The sequence below is a fragment of the Mixophyes fleayi genome, chromosome 4 (genome assembly GCF_038048845.1).
Source record: "Mixophyes fleayi isolate aMixFle1 chromosome 4, aMixFle1.hap1, whole genome shotgun sequence".
Lineage (NCBI taxonomy): Eukaryota > Metazoa > Chordata > Amphibia > Anura > Limnodynastidae > Mixophyes > Mixophyes fleayi.
In genome coordinates, this window is record NC_134405.1 from 41,786,858 (window position 1) to 41,806,828 (window position 19,971).

The 19,971-nt window shown below is 46.0% G+C and overlaps 3 protein-coding genes across 3 annotated transcripts in view; 2 read left to right on the forward strand and 1 right to left on the reverse strand.

The window, feature by feature from the left end:
- LOC142150628 (histone H3-like) overlaps window positions 1-182 on the forward strand; it is a 695-nt gene extending 513 nt beyond the window's left edge. The window contains exon 2 of the mRNA XM_075205825.1: window positions 6-182. Coding sequence (XP_075061926.1) covers window positions 6-182 — 177 coding nt within the window. The remainder of the gene's footprint in view (window positions 1-5) is intronic.
- Window positions 183-12,762: 12,580 nt separating this feature from the next.
- LOC142149755 (histone H1.01-like) lies at window positions 12,763-13,418 on the forward strand. The gene has a single exon (XM_075205056.1). It carries the CDS (start codon window positions 12,780-12,782, stop codon window positions 13,416-13,418), a length of 639 nt encoding a protein of 212 aa, XP_075061157.1. The 5' UTR covers window positions 12,763-12,779.
- A 461-nt stretch (window positions 13,419-13,879) lies between these two features.
- LOC142149756 (histone H2A type 1) lies at window positions 13,880-14,299 on the reverse strand. Its single transcript, XM_075205058.1, has one exon. The coding sequence runs from the start codon at window positions 14,288-14,290 to the stop codon at window positions 13,952-13,954; it is 339 nt and encodes a 112-aa protein (XP_075061159.1). The 5' UTR covers window positions 14,291-14,299; the 3' UTR covers window positions 13,880-13,951.
- Window positions 14,300-19,971: the final 5,672 nt, after the last annotated feature.

Sequence of the window (19,971 nt, forward strand, 5' to 3'; positions counted from 1 at the left end):
TAAAGCGTATCTCAGGCCTCATCTATGAGGAGACCCGTGGGGTGCTGAAGGTGTTCTTGGAGAACGTCATCCGGGACGCCGTCACCTATACCGAACACGCCAAGAGGAAGACGGTCACTGCTATGGATGTGGTCTATGCTCTGAAGAGACAGGGCCGCACTCTGTACGGATTCGGAGGCTGAACACTGACTCCCTCTCGTCTAATCTCATTACCCACACAAAGGTCCTTTTCAGGCCGCCCATCTCTTCCATTAAAGAGCCGTAATCTCGCCCTGTTATTGCGGAGTAGGCTGTATGCAACTCCTCTGACCCTGTATACCGGGGATTTAACATTCGTTTGTTAACATTAAGCTTGGTACTAGTGATAGTTGCTTATATTTAAGTAACAGATGTCGTACACAAGGTTGCTATTTGAAATGTATTCAAACGTATACAAATTCTGACGGTGGCCACTGGGTGTCAGTGTTACTGGACTGGGTGAGTGAATCGTTCTGACGTTCTTCAGGTCTAACTGTAAAATGGTAAAACGTGCTGTAATAATCTGTAGCGATAGGTTTCTAAGATACATCACGGATACATGTATCCGTGATTACCTGTGGCTTTAAATTGGTAAATATACATTGTGTAGAATGGAAAAAATACAACAGAGGTGATGCTTTAAGAACTAATTGTAGGAAATCCCTACAATCTTTAAAAGCACAAAACCCTTTTCCTGTACTGTAATGGTTTCCAAAGTAGCAAGAGTGGGACACTCGGATATCACTATTAAAGGTTAATTATTAATAGGTCCTGCCTATCGGTGTGGGTGTTATCATGTCTGGTGCTCCCCTGTAAAAAATAAATTTGTGCCCTTCTCTTTTATAAATCATTTCTTCATTCAATAATGCTTTACTTTTATTACTAATCATACAAAAAGCTTTAATAGAGTAATACAAATAAAAACATTAAACAGTGAACATTCATTGTTATATGAATAATCTACATGAAGAAAATGTATTGTTTGTAATAAAATATAACATTTTGGGCAAATTTATTTGGTGAGCATCTTCATTAGTACACTGTGTCCCCCCCCCCCATTATCACACAGCCCCCCCTTCATTATTGCACTTTTCTCTCCCTACGTTCGTGCACTAGTTCCCCTTCGTTCTTGCACTCTTGCCCCCCTCCCCCTCCCATTTGTTCTTGCACTATTGCTGAACCTTCTCTTTTGTAATGTTTACCCCTTGCATTCTTGAACTATTTCTCCCCCCACCTTCATTATTGCACTGTTTCCCCCCCTTCAATCTTGTACTGTTTACCAACCTTTATTCTGGCACTGTTCATCCCCCCCTTCAATCTGGCACTGTTTCTCCCCCTTCATTCTTGCATCAAGGGTCACATGTGGCTGGGGCTGAAAATTATTAAGGGCCTATTACGATAAGTGCCGTCCCACCAGAGGTGTGGCCAGTGATGTGTAGGTGTGGGCAGCTGTGTGTGGGCATGGCCAATCCCATGGATGGTGCTAATCCTAATTTATATATATATATATATAATATATATATATATATATATATATATATATATATATACACTAGAGATGGGCGGGTCCGGTTCTCCGAGAACCGAACCCACCCGAACTTTGGGTATCCGAGTACCGAGCTGAGCAGCTCGGTACTCTCCCGCACATTCCGAATCCAAATCGAGGCCGAACGTCATTGTGAAGTCGTCGGATCTCGGGGCTCGGTTCTCGCGATACTTCAACTTTATAAATACACGCCTCCACAGCAATCCATCGCCATTTGACAGAGGGAGAGAGCAGGGTGTAGTCATAGGCTAATTAGAGCAGGGACAGATAATACAATATTGTTCTTGCAATTGCTCTAACCAAAATCGCTAGTGCAGAGAGGAGGATAGAGGTTTATTATTTTTTCTTTATATTTGGCACTCCCCAGCGCTTTTGGGGTGTCCCCCATAATTGTGCATAAATATTTCTGGCTGTCAAAAGTCATATCTGTCAGCAGTATCTACTAAATAATTTTTAGCACTCCTCAGTGCTTTTGGGGTGTCCTCCCTAATTGTGCATTAATATTTCTGGCTGTCAAAAGTCATATCTGTCAGCAGTATCTACTAAATAATTTTTAGCACTCCTCAGTGCTTTTGGGGTGTCCTCCCTAATTGTGCATTAATATTTCTGGCTGTCAAAAGTCATATCTGTCAGCAGTATCTACCAAATAATTTTTAGCACTCCTCAGTGCTTTTGGGGTGTCCTCCCTAATTGTGCATTAATATTTCTGGCTGTCAAAAGTCATTTCTGTCAGCAGTATCTACTAAATAATTTTTAGCACACCTCAGTGCTTTTGGGGTGTCCTCCCTAATTGTGCATTAATATTTCTGGCTGTCAAAAGTCATATCTGTCAGCAGTATCTACTAAATAATTTTTAGCACTCCTCAGTGCTTTTGGGGTGTCCTCCCTAATTGTGCATTAATATTTCTGGCTGTCAAAAGTCATATCTGTCAGCAGTATCTACTAAATAATTTTTAGCACTCCTCAGTGCTTTTGGGGTGTCCTCCCTAATTGTGCATTAATATTTCTGGCTGTCAAAAGTCATATCTGTCAGCAGTATCTACTAAATAATTTTTAGCACTCCTCAGTGCTTTTGGGGTGTCCTCCCTAATTGTGCATTAATATTTCTGGCTGTCAAAAGTCATATCTGTCAGCAGTATCTACTAAATAATTTTTAGCACTCCTCAGTGCTTTTGGGGTGTCCTCCCTAATTGTGCATTAATATTTCTGGCTGTCAAAAGTCATATCTGTCAGCAGTATCTACTAAATAATTTTTAGCACTCCTCAGTGCTTTTGGGGTGTCCTCCCTAATTGTGCATTAATATTTCTGGCTGACAAAAGTCATATCTGTCAGCAGTATCTACTAAATAATTTTTAGCACTCCTCAGTGCTTTTGGGGTGTCCTCCTTAATTGTGCATTAATATTTCTGGCTGTCAAAAGTCATATCTGTCAGCAGTATCTACTAAATCATTTTTAGCACTCCTCAGTGCTTTTGGGGTGTCCTCCCTAATTGTGCATTAATATTTCTGGCTGTCAAAAGTCATAACTGTCAGCAGTATCTACTAAATAATTTTTAGCATTCCCCAGTGGTTTGCGCTCAGAATGGATTCAAAGCAGTCCACATATGATCTGAATGAGCAACCAGGTTCTGTCACCAGTCCTGATGTTAGTGTTCCCAGTACGTCATCTGGCCAAGGCGATGTCAAACAACAGAGTGTTTTCAAATTAGTGCAAAAAACAAAAACCCAAAAAAAATTTACTGTATTGAAGCGAAAAAGAAGTGTAACTGAGCAAAAGTTAAGTGACGATAAAAAAAAAATTGCAAGCATGCCATTCTACACACGCAGTGGCAAAGAGAGAATGAGGCCTTCACCTTTGGCTATTAGTGGCAGATCCCAAAAAGTTACCCAGCCTACAATTGGTGCACAACTACTGTTACGCGTCAAAGCCGAGCTGCAAGATAACAGTGAGGCATTACAGGAGAATATTTGCTCTGATTCACAAATGACAACAATCCCTGTGGAGAGTCCATCCAACAGTGGGATGTCTAATCGTGAGCATTCTGCTGATGTGTGCCTTAATAGCCCGAGTGTAGCCGGTGATACCCAAATTGAGGATGCCACTTTGGAATTAGAAGAGGATGAGGGGGAGATTTGTGTAGGCGACGAGGGCGCTAATGAGGATGTTGATGAGGATGAGGTTGTTTCTGTAAGTCCTGCACCAGTGGCAGCAGTTCTGGCACGTGACAAGAAAAAGGCCATTGTCATGCCTGGGCATAAAACAAAAAAATCCACTTCTTATGTGTGGAATTATTTCTACCCAAATCCAGACAACAATTGTATAGCCATTTGTAGTGTATGTGAAGCCACAGTCAGTCGAGGGAGGGGCCTTAACCATCTTGGAACCTCGTCTATGTTACGCCATTTAACGAGAGTTCATGGCAAAGTGTTGGGAAAAGCTGAAAGTTCTTCCCAAAAGAATACAAGCACTCCCTCATCAGCTAAGACCCTCCGCTCACCGACATACCGACGGCTACAAAATACACCCACCACACCATCCTCATCAATATCCTCAGTAGCGCTCGGAGTTAGCCCGGCATCCCACTTAAGGCTGGATGACTCCTGCACTATTATTGATTCCTCTGAAGAAAGCGTTAGTCCTGCTGCTGCTGTTGCTGCTGCTGGGGGTGAATCGTCATCCCAGAGGCAGGTTAATAAAATGAGCAGTCCTACATTTCAGCAATTAACTGTGAAACAATCATTTGCGAGGGGAAGCAAATATGACAGCAGTCACCCAGTCGCCAAGCGAATCACAGACGCCATGGCTGCAATGTTAGTGTTAGATCTGCGTCCAATCTCCACAATAAACGCAGCTGGTTTTTCACAGTTAATTGAGGTTTTGTGTCCGCGTTACAGAATTCCATCGCGACACCATTTCTCCCGTAAAGCTATTCCACAACTATACCAAAAAGTGTGTAAAAATGTAGAGATTGCGCTGAAAAATGCCATTCTGCCCACTGTTCACTTAACCACAGATATGTGGACAAGTGGAAGTGGCCAAACCAAAGACTATATGACTGTGACAGCCCACTGGGTTGGTCATTCACCTTCACCAGCAGGAACAGCAGCAGCATGTACACCACTACGTAACATTTGTCACAGGCAGGCCACTCTTTGTATCACCGGCTTCACTAACAGGCATACGGCTGACAATTTGTTACGCAAACTGAGAGATGTGATTGATGCATGGCTTATACCACTCGGACTCTCCCCAGGGTATGTCATTTCAGATAACGCCAACAATATAGTGCGAGCATTACAGCTGGGTGATTTCCAACATATTCCCTGTTTTGCTCACACCATCAACTTGGTGGTGCAGAGCTTCCTACGAAATAACCGTGAGGTGCAGGAGATGCTTTCGGTGGCCCGTAAAATTTCAGGCCATTTCAGGCATTCAGCCACAGCATGTAGGAGATTACAGCAGCTCCAAGAGCAGTTTAACTTGCCCTGCCACCAACTTAAGCAAGAGGTGGTAACTCGGTGGAATTCCACCCTGTACATGCTTCAGAGGATGGAGGAACAGCGCAAAGCCATCCAAGCATATTGCACAAGTCATGACATTGGGAAAGGAGGGGGGATGTATTTCACTCTTGCACAGTGGGGAATCCTTTCAGTGCTGTGCAAGGTGCTGAAACCATTTGAAGTTGTGACATGTGAGGTCAGTGCAGACTCTGCTAGTTTGAGCCAAGTCATTCCTTTAATTAGACTATTGGAAAAGCAGCTTGAGAAAATGAAGGAGGAGCTGAAAGCAAGCAATTCAGCAAAGTATGTTGGCCTTGTCGATCAAGTACTTAATTCGCTTCACAATGATCCTCGAGTTATTAAGATCTTGAACTCGGATCAGTACGTTTTGGCCACTGTGCTTGATCCAAGGTTTAAAACCTACATTGAGTCTTTACTTGTAAATGAGCGAGATGTGAACTTTTGCAAGGAGCTATTGCTCAGCAAGTTGGCCGCTGAACTGGGCCTCGGCTTGACGACGTGTCCTCCTTCACTTTCTCAAGCTGTTACTCGTAAAAAATTAAATTTCCAAAAAAGAAGCAGGGAAGACACAGGGGGCAGACCAGAATAATTTAACATCTGGGCTGGTTTGAAGGATTTTTCAAAAAAATGTGTCACTTTGCCCATAACTCCATCCAATATGAGTATAAACATGCAAAGGATGGTGGAGGATTACTTTCAAGAGGTAGTTGATATGGAAATGTCAGACAGTCCCTTTCCTTACTGGGAAGAAAAGCAGGCCATTTGGAAACCCATGTACAAACTTGCTTTGCAATACCTAAGCTGCCCACCCTCCAGTGTGTACTCTGAACGAGTGTTCAGCACAGCAGGGAACTTAGTCAGTGATCGCCGTAGAAGGTTACTTCCCAAAAATGTGGAGAAAATGATGTTTATAAAAATGAACTACATCTTCCACGAGGAAGGCCTTCACCATCCAAGACATCCAAGCACTGACTGTTCTCTAATGGCGGATTCAAGCGGCGATGAATTGATAGTCTGTGATGATGACGTACACACTGATGAGGGTGAGGATTAAGCTGAAGATGATGCCGATAACATCTTTTTAAAACTTTCTATGTAAGTGTAGGGTGCAATCTACCCCCAAAGAGGAAAGGGACTTGTGGCATTTCCATATCACATACCATCTTGAAAGGCTGCTGTTAGGGCAATTTATCCTTAAGGGTAGGGTGTCATAGACAGAGTGACCCTAAACTGGCTTTGTCCATTTTTCATAATATTGTACAGTCTATAATGGCTGAATTTTTGGGTATTTTATACAAGTGGAGGGGGGCCTAGAGAGACAGAAACCAAACTGGCTTTTTCCATGTCAATTAATATTGTACAGTCTATAATGGCTGAATTTTTTGGTATTTTATACAAGTGGAGGGGGGCCTAGAGAGACAGAGTGACCCCAAACTGTCTTTCTCCATGTCAATTAATATTGTACAGTCTATAATGGCTGAATTTTTTAGTATTTTATACAAGTGGAGGGGGGGCCTAGAGAGACAGAAACCAAACTGGCTTTCTCCATGTCAATTAATATTGTACAGTCTATAATGGCTGAATTTTTTGGTATTTTATACAAGTGGAGGGGGGCCTTGAGAGACAGAAACCAAACTGGCTTTTTCCATTCCTTTACATATTTAACTATAAGTGTAGGGTGTAATATACATTCAAAGACGATGGCTGCATTGCCAATATGCATAGATAGAGAGGAAGACAATCTGTTTTGTATGTAGAATAGGCCTACCAACGAAGAATGAAACTGTTTTTTTGGATGATTTATTACCTCAACAATTAGATTACTTGTCTCTAAAACAGTTGGAGCACTAAATTGGGTTAATTTAGGCCCAAAAACATGGATTTTCCAAAAAAATAGCAAAACAAAACCAAACAAAACCAAAACCAAAACCAAAACACGCAATGGCGGTTTTGCAAAACCAAAACCAAAACCAAAACACGACGGTAATCCAGATCCAAAACCGAATCCAAAACCAAAACACGGGGGTCAGTGACCATCTCTAATATACACACACGCACACACACATATTTACTGTCCACTTTATTAGGTATACCTGAACAGGGATTTTAGAAGCTAAACGGGATCTCTCTCTCCTCCCCTCTCACCGCCTCCATCCTACAAGGTAACTCTCACCTGGCGTAATCTTGACACAGTTGAATCTACCACTTGCTCCTCCTCCCTTAGCTCGCTCCTCTCCCCCATCACCTCTCCTTCTTGCCCCGTTGAGGCTGTTTCCTTTTACAATCGCACTCTTACCATTGCATTTGACTCTGTCGCCCCAGCTGTCACCATCAAGCTTCGTCGGTCCCCGCCGCAACCGTGGCACTCTAAACTTACCCTCTATCTTCAAAAATGATCTTGCAGTGCAGAACGTCTCTGGAGAAAGTCGCACACTCATGCTGACTTCCTCCACTTCAAGTTCATACTTGTCCCTTTAAGTTGGGACCTATCGCTAAACCTCCTTTAAAACTCTCATTTCTTGCCAATCCTCCAACCCCCGTCGGCTTTTTGCCACCTTCAACTCCCTCCTCTCCCCTCCCCCCCCCACACTCTCTACTGTCGACTTTGCTACCCACTTCACCTCCAAGATTGAGTCTATACGTCATGACATCTCTCAGCAGTCCCTTCTTACCCCACCCCACCCTCTCCCCCCTCCCTCCCTGTCCCCCTTCCCACCCTCCTCTGCAACTGCTATCTCCTTTCTCCCCTCCCCTCTTGCTAGCTCACCCTCCTTCTCTTCCTTCACTCCGATATCTGCAGATGACGTCCATATCCTTCTCTCTTCCACTTGCCCACAGGACCCAATCCCCTCCCACCTCCTCCACTCCCTCTCTCTTGAAGCCTGTTCAAACCTTGCCCACCTCCTCAACCTATCCCTCTCCTCTGGAATCTTCCCCTCCTCATTTAAACATGCTCTTGTCTCCCCCATACTCAAGAAACCGTCCCTTGATCCTGCCTCTCTCTCTAATTACCGCCCTATTTCGCTTCTTCCTTTTGCTTTCAAACTCCTTGAACGGGTTGTCTACAACCGTCTCACCTCCTTTCTCTCTTCTCACTCACTCCTTGACCCGCCCCAATCTGGTTATAGCCCCCTCCACTCCACTGAAACTGCCCTCACTAAGGTCGCTAATGACCTCCTCCTCGATAAATCCAAAAGACATTACTCCCTACTTATCCTTCTTGACCTCTCTGCTGCCTTCGATATTATTGACCACGCACTCCTTTTGCAAACTCTTAATTCTATAGGCCACTGTAACACTGTCCTCTCCTGGTTTTTCTCTTACCTCACCAACCCCTCTTCCCTTACCTGTTGGCGTTTCTCAAGGTTCCGTTCTTGGCCCCCTGCTTTTCTCCCTCTACACCTCCTCCCTAGGTGTCCTCATCCGCTCCTTTGGCCTCCAGTACCAACTCTATGCTGATGAAACCCAAATCTATCTTTCATCCCCTGACCTCTCCCCTTCCCTTCTGTCTCGTGTCTCTGGCAGTCTCTCAGCCATCTCATCTTGGATGTCCCAACGCTTCCTTAAACTCAATATGTCCAAGACTGAACTTATCGTCTTTCACCCGTCCAGGACTCTCCCACCTCCCCCCTCTCTATTTCTGTTAATAACACTACCCTTGTTTCTGTCCCCCAAGTCCGATGCCTTGGGGTCATCCTTGATTCCTCCCTCTCCTTCAAGCCTATTATGTCCCTCTCAAAATCCTGCTATTTCCACCTTTGGAATATATCCAAAATTCGCCCCTTTCTCACCACGGAAGCTACGAAAACCGTTGTTCACTCACTTGTAATCTCTCACCTTGACTACTGTAACCTCCTTCTCTGTGGCCTTGATCCTCTTAAGTCTATCCTCAGTGTTGCTGCCCACCTCGTTTTTCTCTCCCGTCGCTCTATCTCTGAAATTTAAACTTCTCACCATCACCTTTAAAGCTCTTAATCAATCCTTTCCTCCCTACATCTCCAATCTCATCTCTACCTACACTCCTAGCTGCCCCCTCTGCTCTGCCTCTGACGGCCACTTCACTGATCACCTCTTCTCACTCCCGTCTCCAGGACTTTGTCCGGGCTGCTCCCCAGCTGTGGAACAATCTTCCACGTTCCATCAGGTTAGCACCTACTCTCAAAGGCTTCAAGCGTGCCCTTCAGACTCATTTCTTTATTCAAGTTTATCAGTCCTCCTCCTAACTTTCTCCCCCACTTAGTACCACCCTATTTTTGTCTCCCCTTTCCTTTAGGATGTAAGCTCTCAGGAGCACGACCCTCTTTCCTTGTGTGCTCCTTTTTACTATTCCAACACCCTCTGTTCCTCTTGGCCTGCTTCTCTAGCCCTATTTTCTTTAAAGCTTCAGCCTATTTCTCGCTGATTTCTACCAACACTTTCACTCATTGTCCCAGTAATAATTTGATTTCTATTACCATGTTATCTGTGTCTTTGTATAAATCTTTGTTCATGCTTAATTATATTCTTTATATCTAGCATAGCGTTAGAGGTGGGAATCTACACCGGGTACTTGATACCCCCATTGTAGGAATGTGCTGATCAAGATCATACCCTCACCCTGCCTAGCTTGAAATGTATCGTACCATCTGTACTTCTGGAAAGACCGCTAGTACCACAGACTGGCGTTTAACTGTTCTTATTAGGACTACTTGAGCTAAAAAAAAAACATTTTTCTTCAAGAACCTGCTTTAGAACTACTTACCCTGCTGTTATTCATGTGAAAATACAGATAGAAATGGCAGCGCTGATGTATAAAATCAATACAATTTATTAAAACATATCAAAAATAATGATCACAATAAACATATATAAATATATGTGAGAATATCTGTGGAGCTAGCTAGATACTGTATCACCTGATTATTTCACAAACCTACTAAGAGTTTGCATATTAATCCATGGATGCAATCATATATTAAAACCACTGTGCGGCAATAAACAAGTAGTCTCTCATTGGAAAAAGTATAGAATATCTCCAAATATCTCTCATTGGAATAGTATAGAGTATCTCCAAATATCGTAGATATGAGAGCCGTTCATTCGGTGGAGGAGGATATAATCAAAAGGCCTGCTGTGTAATAGGAAGTCCTACCGGTGGAGCTATTGTGCTCCTAGCACATAATGTGCAACTGAAAGACGTACATACATCCACATACAATTGATATGATACCTTACTGGAACTGCAGTGCCCTTAGAGCTCTCTCGTGTCCAGTGCTCCTGAATCCCTGATGGTAAATAAGTGGTTCCAATGACGTGTAGTCCCTCCTCTGCAGCATGCAAAAAGTATGTTTGAAAAAGCGGTGAAGTCCGGACTGTAAACCTTGTGTATACACGGAAGACCGCTACGGTGGGTGTGTCTAAGCTCGTCCACGTCAACTGACGCGTTTCTCCGCCTACAAACTGGGCGGTTTCATCAGAGGTATGTTTTCTCACTCCAAACAAGCCTTTATATATCCTTGACTACCAGGAGTTCTCCAACGGCCTATTCCTAAGCAACAACCCCTGTGACCTGCAGATTAGATCCAAATGGAATCCGTTCTTCGGTCCAGCAACCCTAATCTGAAGGCAAGAGGTCAGGTATGCCAGCTAGGTTCTAGGTGCTGGTGTAGGAGCCTAGTGGTGGCAGCATTGTACGACCCTCCTACTGCGGTTAGAGTGCACAATTTGGGATAACGAAAAGGGGACGGTGGCAAGGCAAGCCCAGACGGTCCCCAGCAACGCAACATACAGGGTGGCATAGGCGGTCCATCCTGTCACAACATCATTTGCTTCAAGATCTTGTTTTGACAACTCCTTCCCTACTGTAATTCCTGTGACCTGCAGAGTATACCTGTGACGAATACTTACGCTGCCGCGTTTCCCCGCCGCTTCGTCGGACCCGTAAGCCGCACTTCCGGGTTCGGCGGTCACATGACCGCTAAACCTAGGGCAGGGAATTCAAACAGGGCTCACTATAAAGATATCGCTCTGACACTTGGTGAGTGTCAGAGCAACTTACCTGTTCCTGGCTCCTGTTCTCTGTTCCTCCTAGTGCCTGCTCCCAGTGTATTTGACCTCCTGTGTACCGACCCGGCTTGCAGACCTTTCTGCATCTCCTTTTCGGGGGCATAACAGTGCAAGAATGAAGGGGGTAAGCAGTGTAATAATGAAGGAGGACAGTGCAAGAATTAGGGTGAGGGCACTGTGATAAAGAACGGGGGACAGTGGGATACTGAAGTGGGGACAAGAATGTGATTATGAAGAGGGTGGTTAAACAGTGCTCTAATGAAGCTCACCAAATTAATTTGCCAACAATGTTACATTTTAGTACAAAGAATATATTTTCGTCACTTTATTATCACATTATTCATGTAACAATAAATGTTCACTGTTTAATGTTTTTATTTGTATTACTCTATTTATTGAAGTTTTTTGTAGGATTTGTAATTAAAGCAGTAATGAATTGTTGAATGAACAACTAATTTATAAAAGAGAAGGGTGTACACCCTGATAGGCAGAGTATTAACCTTTAATAGTGATGTCAGAGTGTTCTACTCTTGCCTCATTGAAAACCATTACAGGACAATGGGAGGAGCCCTAAGCAACCGGCTCATTGTGTAACAGCTGACATAGGAACAATATCAGTTTCCTGATACTTTAGCACAATCATCGCACTTCCTATAATAACGGCATCCTCTGTGCACTGTTTGACATCGCAGTCTTTTGTTATTAACCGGAACTGTGAAGTGTATAAGGGTTTCTTTATATTTTTTTAAAACTATGTATTATTATCGGTTTCTTCAATCTTTATGCACCGACGTGTTCCTACTCTGTCACCAAACGTTTTCTCCTATGGAGAAACAGGTCCGCTCTGTCTCTTTTGAACGTACACCTTTATCTGGGCCTGAATACAATCGTGGCGTGATCACCTGCAGGGGCAACATGCGGGTTCAAGTTCTAAAAGGCCGGGTGATCATCATTGTAGCCTCACCCGACAAGATCCTGCCAATAACATTTGATGATTCGATAAGATAGAGAATTAGAGAAAGGGAGAGGGACAATGTGTGCTAGATGGGGGAGATGTTTGGGGTGTTCCCGGTGTCACTGCGCCGCTTCCTCAACAGAAACAGTCAACACACGATGAGAAGGTTTCACGACATACAGATGAGAGCGGGAGAACGACCGGGTATTATCCCATTTACTATAATAATCTCATCCCTTAGGATGTAAACTCATATGAGCAGGGCCCATCTTCCCTCCTGTCTCCATACCTGTTCTTCCGCTCCGTCTCTACTGTATCTGCCTGCTTGGAGTTTCTGAAGTACTGGTACTTTGTGTTTATTGTTCTGTACTGTCTTACCCTGTATAGTCTACTGTTTGTACCATGTACGGCGCTGCGGAAACCTTGTGGCGCCTTACAAATAAACGATAATAATAATAATAATAATCTCTACACCCCACAGAAACACAAACATTGACCCGACATTCTGGAACGGCGGCCACTAGGATAATGGGCGTGGCCACGATATCCACCAATAAGCACACACGCTCGTACAGCACTGCAGCCAATGGCCACGCAGCCCTGCCCTCTATATAATATCTTGGTTGAACTTTGTCAACAAGTTAAACACTGATCCAGTTCCGTAGGGTGCATCAGTTACTGGGAAGAAGAAACATGTCAGAGACAGCTCCAGCTGCAGCGCCGGCTCCTCCAGCAGAAGCCCCCACTAAGACTAAGCGGCAGCCGAAGAAAGCAGCTGCAGGAAGCTCGAAGAAGAGCAAAAAAGCGTCCGGTCCCAGCGTGTCTGAGCAGATTGTAAAATACGTGTCCGCATCCAAGGAGCGCAGTGGTGTTTCCCTGGCCGCCCTGAAGAAGGCCCTCGCTGCTGGAGATTACGATGTGGAGAAGAATAACAGCCGCCTGAAGGTGGCGCTCAAGAGCTTGGTGACGAAAGAGACCCTGATCCAGGTGAAAGGCAGCGGCGCCTCCGGCTCCTTCAAGCTCAATAAGAAACAAGTGGAGAGTAAGGGTAAGTCCGCCAAGAAGGCGACAGTGGCTAAACCCAAGAAAGCGGCAGCCAAGAAGGTGCCCATGTCCCCTAAGAAGTCTCCCAGCGCAGCCAAGAGCCCGAAAAAGGCCAAGAAACCGGCAGCAGCCACGAAGGCTGCAAAAAGTCCCAACAAGCCGAAAGCTGCTGCGAAACCTAAGAAGGCGGCCAAGAGCCCTGCAAAGAAGGCAGCTAAGCCCAAGGTGACCAAGAGCCCGTCTAAGAAGGCAGCTAAGCCGAAGAAGGCTGCTCCTAAGAAGAAGTAACATGGACCCGAATCCAATTTCTCTCACACAAAGGCTCTTTTCAGAGCCACACACCCGGTCATGACAGAGCTATGGTATAATAATCCTCCCTTCTATGTCTCCGTTACTATATGATGGTGGATGTGTGCGCTATGAGCCCCACAGAGTAGCGTTGCTTTCTCTCACCGCCACTGTGACATTTCAGTAGAGGGGAGCTGGGAGATCATTAGCGGCTTCTTACACATAGTCAGTTCAGCGTCACAAGACTTAATCTCTAGTGCACTCATACACGTCTTACTATGCTGCACTTACGCCTGGCGGGGGGAACGTCGCACTCACACTTGTCTTTTCATACACTTGCGTTTAAACAATTTCCTCGGGGGCAGAACGCGGTCGAGGCTAAAACGAGATGTAATAGCCGTGAATTCAGCTCTTTAGGGACGGGGTGGGTGGCTCTGAAAAGAGCCTTTGTATTGTGGGGACAATTATCCAGCAGGAATATACTTGCTCTTGGCTGCCTTGTGACTCTCGGTCTTCTTGGGCAGCAGGACGGCCTAGATGTTGGGCAGGACGCCTCCCTGGGCGATAGTCACCCCACCGAGTAGCTTGTTGAGCTCTTCGTCATTGCGCACAGCCAGCTGCAGGTGACGGGGGATGATGCGGGTCTTCTTGTTATCACGGGCGGCATTCCCAGCCAGCTCCAGAATCTCAGCAGTCAGGTACTCCAGCACCGCTGCCAGATACACCGGGGCACCAGCTCCCACACGCTCCGCATAGTTGCCTTTCCTCAGCAGACGGTGAACGCGACCCACCGGGAATTGGAGACCAGCCCGAGATGAGCGAGTCTTGGCCTTAGCTAGGGTCTTACCGCCCTGTTTGCCTCTTCCTGACATTTCTACCGTTGCTTCAAGCAAATTAAGAAACTGCTTAAATATGCAGTCTTCCTTCTATTTATAGCCTGAAAGGAAAGCCTTCAACTTCTATGATTGGTTCGCTGTTCAACTAGCCAATAGTGTTTATATTCATGCAAGCACCAATCAGGATAGATGGAGTTTGGTATCACATGACAAGTGTCCCCAATAAAACGTAGAGCAGGCTTTAACTCTCATTTACATTGGCTGCCTATAAAAAGAGCGGCTGTGGGACGTTTCAGGAACAGTTTCTATACATTGCTTGTAGGTGCTGCATCTATAATGCCTGATCCAGCCAAGTCTGCCCCAGCTGCCAAAAAAGGCTCCAAGAAAGCGGTTACCAAGACCCAGATTCAACAAGGTTTTGGGCAAGAAATCAGGGGACAAAGTGGGCAAAGTCACCATATTTTATCATGTTGAATAAGTAGCTGCAGTTTTGCAAGGGTTAAACGCCATTGCCCACTGCCGTTGACACAGGGTGTTGATTCCCACTGTTGATTCCCAACACTGTTTTGTAGATGAAATCAGGTGGCAAAATGGGCACAGATAGCATTTTGTGCATTTTGAATAAGTAGCTGCAGTTTTGCACAGGTTAAATGCCATTGGGACACCAACAGGGGTGGGCTGGCCTGGGGGGCTGTGGGCATGGTCCCCCCAGGCCGGTCAGAAAAAGTGTCTTTTGGGTCGGTCTCTCCTGCTCGGTGGCTGGTCTATATTGGCCACGGATCCTTCAATCCGTCCCCCCTCCCACTCAGTGGCAAGAACAGGTAGTAGAGAGCAGGACAGTCTGCCAACTGTCCTGAATCTGGTGGGGCAGTCCCGAATTTTGGTGACTATCTCGCTTAGGACAGTTGGAAGGTATGTCCCGCTTCACTGTGTACTGTTCGTGAAGGCAGAACTGTGTGCACCTAACAGTAGTGCACACAGTATTGCCTGTGTATTTGTCTAAAATGATAACCATTCTACATCATAGTGGTTTACCCTGTCTAAAGTGCCCAGGCCTCCCAGAGCCTTAATCCAGCTCTGGGCCTGGGCATATAATATATATATGGCTTAAGCAACACTAAAATAGCCTCTTTTTATATAGCTAAATATATATTGTGCCAAAAACCACCCTGTAAGGATGGGCCGCTACTTATGGGCCAGTGTTGTGTGCTTTTCCCCCCGGGCTAAAGTCTGCCAGCCCTCCCCTGCACCTGAGTGATTTACAGAAACATTGAGCTGCAGCAGTACAAAGTGCATGGCCTCCTCCACTCTCTGAGTTCCAGAACCAGACACCAGCCCCCTATCATAGCACAGTGAGTTTAATTAGTGATCTGGAAACACATTTGAAAGAGTGCACTGGGCACTTTTATGCATTCATCCTGGTGCTTAATATTCCATCTCACACTAATTAGTGGCTTTTGCTTTATATATGCTATGTCTACATCACTCTTGGGTGGTGTTTCACTAATCACATTCAAAATTAAATAGCACAGAGAAGTGTGTCCCTTAGACTAAACGCAGTTAAAATCATGCAGGTGAGTGACTTGCCAAAGAACCTATGATATGTGGTTTCCTGGAATTTCAGCCAATAGGAGCAGGAAGGGGATGGGACTTATACACAGTTATAAGTCTGTGCTCAGAGGTTACAGGCCTTCCTGCTTCCGGATTCGTGAGAGCAAGGCTGAGTAGTGATCACGGCAGCAATTTGGTGCATTTCTGTTAAACTTTGTGGTTTTCCCCATTTTTATTTCTTGCATTCTGCCTTATTTTCTCCCCCTTTTCTCAGCTTTCATTCTCCCCTTTCTTCTTTCATCCTTCCCTTTCAGCGTTGCAGGGCTCCGTTTTGTTCTCTCCCCTCTCTCCCCCTCCCCCCCTTTACTTTTCATTTTTCTCCCTGCCATAGTTTTATTTTATATAGTTTTCTGTTCCCCAGCCTGTTATTTTTAATTTTTCTTTGGTTTTTTGTTTTTTCCCTCCTACCTGGTGCCGTCATGTCCCGCCCTAGTCTGAGTGCCACTTCCAGATTCCAGGTACCCCCCCCCCCTTCTTTTGTCCCTGCTTTTCCATTCCCCGGAGTCAGCCGGGGCGGGACGGAAAAGGAGTCCTCCGTTAGGGCAGGTCATGGTCAAGGGGTTGCCCTTAGACACGAGACAGCAGGCGAGGTAAGTAAAGGCGGGCTAGAGTGCTTTGCTCCTTTGGGAGGGGGGTCGGTAGCCAGCTCCTTTTCTCATTTTCAGTCCAGGGGGGCCCCTTCCTTAGGGATTGGGGGCCACATCCTTCAGTTCAGGGAGTGCGGGTAGCGAGGCCGTCCGGGCACATGTTAAGTTCAACAGGCAGGACAGTGGGGGAGTTTGGAACTTGCCCTATCCTCCGGCAGGGGGGGTTTACCCTCGGGCGTCGGTGTTGCGTCCCCCCCTTATCCCACCCCTCCTGGCGTATATACCCACTCCTATCTGGTGCCACTATTTTCGGGAGGGTTCTTTAGTGGGGGGTCATTGGGGTCGCCCCCGGGAAGACCCCCTCTCCCAGGATTCATGGAAGTGGGTACTGGTCAAACAGGGGTTAGCACAGGAAGGGCGGGGGTTGCCCCCCCTCCCACTAATATTCAGGGAGTTGGCTCTGGTGTTAACTTGTCTTTGATTGCAGATGCCTAAGTGCCAGTAGCAGTGACATCAGCGCAGCCAGTGCTTCCGGCATCTGTACCATTGGGAGGTGTGTCTGGACAGGAAGCACAACAGGTGGCCGTCATGGAGGCGTCATCATTACCAGGGCCGTCAGAGACAACAGGAGCCGGGCAGCAAACGGTGGCAAGCACAGGCGGTGAGTTGCCAGAGATTAATTTGTCATACGAACTTGCACACAGCCCTCCAATGTCTTCCACTGACGAGGACTCCCCCTCTTCATCGGGGGAGGGTTCTCGGAAGTTGATTAAGATTCTTAACACGCACTTTAGTAGATCTAGGCCTAAAGGGGATAGACGTGGTACAGCAGCAAATCTGTCAGCGAATAGAACTCCCATGGTGCAATGTGAGAACACCGCCCTTCTAGCGGGCGTACGCCCTTGCATTAGAGACAGGATTAAGAAAGGTTGGTTTGTTTCAGTTTACTAAAGCGGGTAGGAAAGAGTTAGAAGCAGCCCGGGCAAAAGAGGGCATAGGAGAAGAGGCCTTTAAAACCTTCTCTAACTGGCTGGTGGATTATTGTTCCTTCGCAGCATGCTATATTGAGACGAGACCACAGGCCTCGGAGGAGGTCTGGAAATATTTACATATGATAAACGAGATGTTCCTTAACGATCGTCCGGGGACTTGGCGGAACTGTTTCGTGAGAGAGTAGAAGGTCATGTGGACATGCCTTTAGGCGTGAAGGACGTTGAGATATGGATGCAACTTAATCGTGCTGGCTTAGCTTTCGGTTCAGGGTCACAAGGGAATCGGTTTCAGCAGGGGGGGAGACGCGGTGCTCCCCAGTTCGCAAAAACAGGTGCTTTGCATTCAACAACGGGGTGTGCGGTAGAGGAGAATCTTGCAGATACAGATACATCTGCTCCAATTGCCGCGGTGCACATTCTGACAGAGAGTGTCCGAGGTGTGCCCCCGGCCTCTCCAGATACCGCGGCAACGATAACAACGCTCCTTAAAGCCCAGTCCTCTATATGTTATGAGGTACTTGAAAGATGGCTTAGAATGTATCCAAATGCGGACAAGGCTTCCTTTCTAAGCGAAGGTTTTCGTCACGGGTTTAGGTTGCCTATTAGCGCATCGGTTAGCGCCAGGGCCTCTAGGAACTTAAAATCTGCATACATCTTCCCCGATATCCTTGACTAGAAAATTCGTGGTGAGATAAGCCTGGGCCGCATGATTGGCCGTTTGATTCCTCCCCCCCCCTTTGTCAGATTTAGTCATATCCCCAGTAGGTATAGTCCCTAAAAAAGCACCAGGTAAATTTAGACTAATTCAGCAGAGGTCACATCCCCGCAGGCAATTCCGTCAATGATGCCATAGACCAGGACATAAGCTCTGTGGTATATCAGTCATTCGAAGAGGCTTTGATGCTCATCCGGAGGTTTGGGCCAGGAGCACTTATGGCCACATTAGATATTGAGTCGGCTTTCAGATTGCTTCCCCTGCACCCGGAATCATTCCGTTACATGGGTTTTAAGATCAAAGGTAAATATTATATGGACAGATGCTTTCCCATGGGGTGTTCCTGTCATGTGCCTATTTTAAATCCTTTAGTTCCTTTCTTCACTGGGCGATTCAGGCGGGCACAGGGCACGAGGGCATTGCATATTATCTGGATGACTTTCTGTTTGTAGGCCCGGTTAGCTCTTCAGTATGCTCAGATATGCTGTATTCAGCTCAGGCTCTGTTCTTGGTTATGGGGGTACCGGTAGCTAAGGATAAGACAGAAGGCCCAACATCCTGCTTGTCATTCATGGGGATAGAAATAGACTCGGTGGCAGGCTGTTGTCGCTTGCCAGCTGATAAAATAACAAAAAGAGAGAGTTTCATATCCAGCACTCTGGCCTCTCCTTCTCGTACACTTAGACAGGTTCAAGCGTTGCTAGGATCATTTAATTTCGCTTGTAGGGTCATACCCATGGGTAGAATCTTCTGCAGGAAATTACAACTGGCCACAGCAGGTAAAAACAGACCCCTCGCATTAATAAGACTGAGTGACGAGATAAGGGAGGACTTCGCAATATGTGTTACATTCCTTCAGAAATTTAATGGTTCAGGATCTGGCCCTCACCTCCCATTTCCACGTTAGAGTTAGATCTATTCACCGATGCCGCAGGCGCTAAAGGTTTTGGTGCTTTCTTCCAGGGTCGGTGGTGCGCTGCGGCATGGCCGCAAACGTGGATAGACGGGGGGCTTACAAAGACTTTATTGGTACTGGAGCTGTTTCCCATAATTTTAGCGCTGGAGTTGTGTGCCTCTCAGCTGGCAGGGCGTAATGTTTCCTTTTGGTGTGACAATTTGGGCGTGGTGCAGGCAATTAACCGTCAGAGCGCTTCCTCTAAGCTGGCAGTAAATTTGCTGCGCTTTCTGGTGCTTCGTTGCTTGGACTTCGACATAAATTTTCGCGCCAAACATGTACCTAGTATAGACAACTGTATTGCTACTCCCTGTCCCGTTTTGAATGGAACCGTGGGTACATCTTGTCCATCTTGTGTTTGGCAGATGGTCGGTCCGGTTTAAGATTCTTGGCAGAGGCCTCTCTAGCACCATCTACGTGGAAGGCCACATGGATCAGAGATTTGGCTAGTTCATGAGGATTGCTCCCCCCTCACTAAATGTCAATTTCATGAAGTTATGTGCAGCACGTTAAATGCCCTTGGTTTATCTTCATCAGATTACGGAATACATTAGTTTCGGATTTGGGCGGCCACGGCGGCTGCAGCAAGTGGGGCTTCTGTAGCTTCTATACATAGGCTAGGAAGATGGAAGTCTGACTGTTATAAATCCTATATTTGTCCTGATGTCTAACATGTGTTTTTTCCCTTTAAGCAGCTCTTCTCTACCTCTTTTCTCCTCTAAGCTAGTAAACCCAGGGCGCTAGGCTGCTTGCCGCTATTTGCGGAGGCATTGAAGGGCTTTTTCCTCATAAGGTTTTCACCTTCACCTGGGTTGCTGCTTTTCCTTTCGTTCTGTTAGGTTTAAGGTTGGAATTAA

Coding starts and splice junctions, on each gene's coding strand:
- LOC142149756 (XM_075205058.1), bottom strand. CDS start 14,290: ATGTCAGGAAGAGGCAAACAGGGCGGTAAGACCCTAGCTAAGGCCAAG.
- LOC142149755 (XM_075205056.1), top strand. CDS start 12,780: ATGTCAGAGACAGCTCCAGCTGCAGCGCCGGCTCCTCCAGCAGAAGCC.